The 6,000-nt window shown below is 38.9% G+C and overlaps 1 protein-coding gene across 3 annotated transcripts in view; it reads right to left on the bottom strand.

Annotated features, from left to right (window-relative positions):
* Window positions 1-2,246: 2,246 nt before the first annotated feature.
* Window positions 2,247-6,000, bottom strand: part of LOC128702332 (uncharacterized) — a 53,370-nt gene continuing 49,616 nt past the window's right edge. For all 3 annotated transcript variants that reach the window (XM_070102148.1, XM_053796539.2, XM_053796540.2), the window contains 2 exons: window positions 4,934-5,079; window positions 2,247-4,473 (listed from right to left, as the gene is read on the bottom strand). In XM_070102148.1, the coding sequence (XP_069958249.1) occupies window positions 4,216-4,473; window positions 4,934-5,079 (404 nt within the window). In that variant the 3' untranslated portion in view covers window positions 2,247-4,215. The remainder of the gene's footprint in view (window positions 4,474-4,933; window positions 5,080-6,000) is intronic.

The following is a 6,000-nucleotide window of genomic DNA, read 5'->3' as shown; positions in this document are numbered from 1 at the left end:
CTGCTGTCATAAAAAACGTAATGTCAAACTATTGATTCATGTATGAGGTTTTGCCTCTTATTTTCTCTGTGTACCATTAACAGACAAATTATAATAGGGCTAGAATTCGCAGATGTATGGGAAAGATTACAAGCAGCAACTATAGCATAATTAATATTTAGAGAGGCAATGTGAGTTAGAAAACAGAGGCTTCAGTTCTCTGACCCGTGGGAAGATGACGTGTTGCTATGGCCCTTTAAATCCCCCATACCCAGCCCTTCCCTTTAAATGTTCGGGTAAACATCAGCTCAGGCTTCTCCAGGACTTCTTAAAATGTTATATATATCATGGTAGCTGCACAAAGCGGTGTATCTAATGTTGCTCATTAAACGCACACACCGCTTAAAAATTACAGAAAATTAATTTTTCTACCTACAAGTAATAATCGATAGAATACACTGCAGATCCACATGCCTGGTGAACACCTAAGTCACTTTGGCTTTTTTGGGTTATCATAGGAAATTTGCACATATGTTACTAGGTATGATAATTGCTGTTATTTGTACCTATACCTAGATAAACTTACTAATATACTGTATTTCAGTCGCTGCGCCAGTGAAATATACTCAGAAGGAACACAGTTACATAAATTACCATAGATAGCAGCAATGTAGATTACCTATGATAACCCAAAGAAGTCAGTGGCTTATATCCATTGGGGTCCTTGACCCCAGCAAAATCTAAAAATATATATTCATATACAGTACGTATTTGTGCATGTATGTAGCATGCACGTATATACGCTTCTCCGTATGTACGCATTTGCGTATGCATGTATAAAGAATAAAAGTCAATACGGTGGCTGGAGCAATACACAAATAACTCACACTAGGAGACCGAAACTTAGAACGATGTTTCGGTCCAACTTGACCATTAACTAGTCACACTAGTCGGATCGAAACGTCGTCCAAAGTTCCAGTCTCCTAATTTTGGGTTATTTATGTACCGTATGTGTTTATATATGTATGGATGTACACTTTTTTAATATATACGTGTGTATGTACGGTATGTGTGTGCATATATATGAGTGCGTATTAATGTATGAATTTATACACGTATTTTTGTGTATGTGTGAATGTGCGTATGTATACGTTCAGAATGTCTAAAATATACTGATTTTCTGGGAGTTTGGTCTCCTGTTTATATCAAGGATACCGGTAATTTTTTTGTTAATTTCAGTAAAAATTTGAAATTTTACCAATACGGAATAAATTTAAATTTATGGGAAATCATCCTTATAGAATACATCATCAGTAATATTTTAAAATTATCATTATTATAATCAAGGGGGAAGCGCTAAACCCGGAGGATTATACAGCGCCTGGGGGGGGGGATGTGGAAGGCATTCAGACTTAATTCGGGGAACTGGAGCACAGATCCAATTCCCTAAATCAAGAGCCCCTCACCAACATCAAGGAACCTTCCTTGAGGGGTAATATTTAAAAAAAAAAAAGCGGTCAGAAAAGTCATTCTCCAGTTATGGCATGAATAACAATGATTCCAAGTTTTTAACTATTTTACTATATTGACAAATTTGCCAACATACAAATGAAACTTAATGGGCACTATTCTGGCCATAAGATACCTCATACATTAACTATTTAACCATAAGAAATTTTTCACACTACAGTACACGTACAATGGGCAAATGTTCACTTACAATACTGGAACTTCACTCAGTGCCATCGATGATTTTAGAGCCACATTTTTCGAACATTTGAAGCTATGAAGCTGAAGGGTTTGGAAATTATCGAAACCATTCCAGGATGCTGGGAATGGGCTCACCAACTCGGATTATGTCACCTGAGCATACCAGTTGCTCTAAGAATCTTGTCCTAGTCACCGTGCACCAGCATTGAGAATTTGAAGCCAAACAGATGACCGCCTCGATTTATGGGTGAAAAATAGTTGAGAAAAAAAAAATGGCAAGGTCCCCCTTCGGGGATACTTAAATATATTATTACTATTTCTACCCAATGAAACTTCTTACTCTGCCAGCGGTAGGTGTGGGACTGGCTCCCCTTTGTTTACATTTGATTTATATTTGTTAACATTCACTGTCATTACCCACGTCCCAAAGCAAATGTGTTATTTTTACAAATTTCTCCCAAAATAATTTTCACAAAAAAAAAATAAGTCTGTGCCGTAGTATAGACAGCTTGCTTATATATTAAAAAAAAAATGGGTGAATTCTCAAAAGGATCGAATCTTCATATTAGCTTTATTATTTGTGTACTCACTTATTTGATATTGCAGTGGTCGAGTCACAGCTTCTGGCCCTGTCTCTGAACTTGCTACTTGCTGGGTTTGCTCTCTTCTAGTCTCGTGTGTAATTAAGTTTATTCAGGTATAGGTACATATAAATACAGTTACATAAATTATCATACATAGCAGCATATGTGTACAGTACTCAGGATAACCTCCAAAAAAAGTCAGACGAAGTGACTTATTTCAATTGGCATCCTTGTAATATCTTATTATTTAAACCTTGAGTTAAAACAGAAAACAGATAAGTAACTCAGCTATGTGAAAAGCAGTTACAATAAAAGTAGATATACCAGGAATAAAGTAAAGTGAGTTATTTACATTAACATTAAAGAGAGGATCAGATCACAATAATAGGTACATGTATATTAGCTATACAAGAAACACTCTCCTCCCTTACTGTAGCCACATACATTAGGTACTTTTTGGCTCTCTTTCTGAACTGACTCGTGCTATGACAAACCTTGACATGTGCAGGCAGTCCGTTCCACTCCTTTATTACTGTACAATAAAAAAGGTTTGAAGCCTGACCACCTACTGTGGGTACTACAAAGTTGTGTTCCCTTCCCCTAGTACTGTACTGGCTTATGTTTCCAGCCTTGACAAACTTGGCAGCAAGATATTCTGGACACTACTTGTGAGAAATTTTATAAACGCGATTAAATTTCACTTGTTTTACTGTCTTCAACATTCAGCATATCAAATTGTAATTCATCCTGGCCTACATGCTCTCTTGGACCCAGGTCCAGGATGAATCTCACCATTTTGTTCTGAGTGATTTTTTGTTAAGGCAGGTACCATGAAGAGCAAGAGTAATCTATATGGCATTGTATAAGGGCTAGACGGTCCTGCTAGCCTCAGTAGGTAAACACTGTGCCTGTTTGTAGAGGAACTTTAGTCTGGCATTCGCTTGCTTTACTACACCGTTTCCTATCAATTCTTTTGACATGCTTGGGTCAAAGGGGGGGATTCCCAGATATTTCACTGAAGATACTGAAGTGATAGGTTCCCCATTACACTGGACATTAAAAGTATTTACCCTTTTTAGTTTATTTTTCGTGCCAGTATGACTTCCGTTTTCCCGAGGTGTAATGATAATTTGTTGTCTGCTAACCATTTACTGCAGGACTCTAGTTCTAATGACAGTACATTTGCTATATCTTGTGGGTCTTTACCTACCACTAAAAGAGCACTGTCGTCTAAATACCACAGAAGCTTACACTTGACGCTGATTAGCATGTCATTCACATATAAGAACAAGGGACCCAGAATACTACCTTGGGGGAACCCCACATGCTATCGGCAGAGATTCTGATTCTTTGTTGTTGATCTTGACAATTTGTTTCTTATTGCTTAGGTAGGACTTAAACCGGGCTACAGAACCTATGCTGATAGCTTGTAGTTTCTTACATAATATATAATGGTTGACTGTATCGAAGGCCTTTGCAAGTCTAAGGTCGCCATACCTATGAGATTCCCTAGCGACATTTGAGTTTTTAGGTAGTGAATGTGTTTAATAACATTAGTCTCACAGAAAATGAGAGGCAAGGATAATCAGATTATTTTATTCCACAAAACGACCTATAGTTAATTATAAATATTATTCAGAAATACGTTGAATATGATAGAATCAACAAAAAAGTTTAGCTCAATGCCGGTAAAGTATTATTATTCTTGGTATTACTATTATTATTATTATACATTAAGCATTATACCCGTGTGGCTTACTGAGCACTCAAATGTATTTTTTATAAACTGAATGGAATATCCTATACAAATGCAGTATCGTCTTTGCAAGCCTTCCTTATAAGAAAACGTATTTATATCAACGATGGAGATTTACGTGGAATGAAGATATTTTTTTTTTACTCTCTCTTCTCTTTTCTCCTTTGATGAAGGCTCGAACCTCAGTCAGGCTATCTCTCTGAGGAGATCCTGGAATTCCTGCGGACGCCTGAGAACCTTGTAACTCTCGGGGCCGTGGACCATAACTTCGAGGGCGTGCGGGCGGAGGTTGTAGTTAGAAGCCATGGAGGAGCAGTAGGCACCGGTGCGCCAGACAACGAGGGCCACTCCAGGGCCGGCAGGAGGACGCTGAAGAAGGCACCGACGGGCCAGGAAGTCGCTACTCTCGCACACGGGACCCACCACGTCCACCTCCACCAATGGCTGCAACACAGCATAAAACCATAAGACCAGATGAGCACTGTAAGAGGCCTAGAAGAACAGGATAACAGCCACCTAACCTAACCCAACCCAAGCTAGCCTTTCGTCCTACTTTACAATTTAACCGAGGGCTTTTGTCCAGACCCTGATGCACTGGCTCATGTTAGGCAGGTCCTGCCAACAGCAATAAGTCACATAATGATTTTATTGAGTTAGCTTAGATTAATTTACACGCTTTACAAGACAATTAAAAAAACTAAGTGTTTGTATTGAGCCTGAATATTATTATTATTATTATAATCAAAAAGAAGCGCTAAGCCACAAGGGCTATACAGCTTGAGCCTGAATAAAACTTACCCACACTAAGCTTTAGAAAGTTAAAACACGGACTTTAAACAAAATTACTGTTATTAACTACTGTTATTATCGTTGTTACTGTATCAATAATAATCATGCGAGATACCTGATGGGCGGGCGGAGTGACGTAGGTAATGGGGTGGTGGGCGTGGTAGAGGGCGGGCCGGATCACTTCCGTCATGGCAGCGTCAACCACCACATATTCTTTTCCACCGTTAGTTTTGACCCCTAGCACCTCTGTCATTACCACACCTGTCATGATCACACCTGTCATTACCATACCTATGTCATTACATGCTCTCATCACACTTGTCATTACCATACCTGTCATTACATGCTCTCATCACACCTGTCATTACCATACCTGTCATTACATGCTCTCATCACACCTGTCATTACCATACCTATGTCATTACATGCTCTCATCACACCTGTCATTACCATACCTGTCATTACATGCTCTCATCACACCTGTCATTACCATACCTATGTCATTACATGCTCTCATCACACCTGTCATTACCATACCTGTCATTACATGCTCTCATCACACCTGTCATTACCATACCTGTCATTACATGCTCTCATCACACCTGTCATTACCATACCTATGTCATTACATGCTCTCATCACACCTGTCATTACCATACCTATGTCATTACATGCTCTCATCACACCTGTCATTACCATACCTATTACATGCTCTCATTCATTACATGCTCTCATCACACCTGTCATTACCATACCTGTCATTACATGCTCTCATCACACCTGTCATTACCATACCTGTCATTACATCACACCTGTCATTACCATACCTATGTCATTACATGCTCTCATCACACCTGTCATTACCATACCTGTCATTACATGCTCTCATCATACCTGTCATCACACCTGTCATTACCATACCTATGTCATTACATGCTCTCATCACACCTGTCATTACTCATCATTACACCTGTCATTACATGCTCTCATCACACCTGTCATTACCATACCTGTCATTACATGCTCTCATCACACCTGTCATTACCATACCTGTCATTACCATACCTGTCATTACATGCTCTCATCACACCTGTCATTACCATACCTGTCATTACATGCTCTCATCACACCTGTCATTACCATACCTATGTCATTACATGGACATTAAAATGGTATAAAATA

This window comes from Cherax quadricarinatus, chromosome 80, assembly GCF_038502225.1.
Source record: "Cherax quadricarinatus isolate ZL_2023a chromosome 80, ASM3850222v1, whole genome shotgun sequence".
Classification (NCBI taxonomy): Eukaryota; Metazoa; Arthropoda; class Malacostraca; order Decapoda; family Parastacidae; genus Cherax; species Cherax quadricarinatus.
This window is presented reverse-complemented; position numbering and strand designations above follow the sequence as displayed.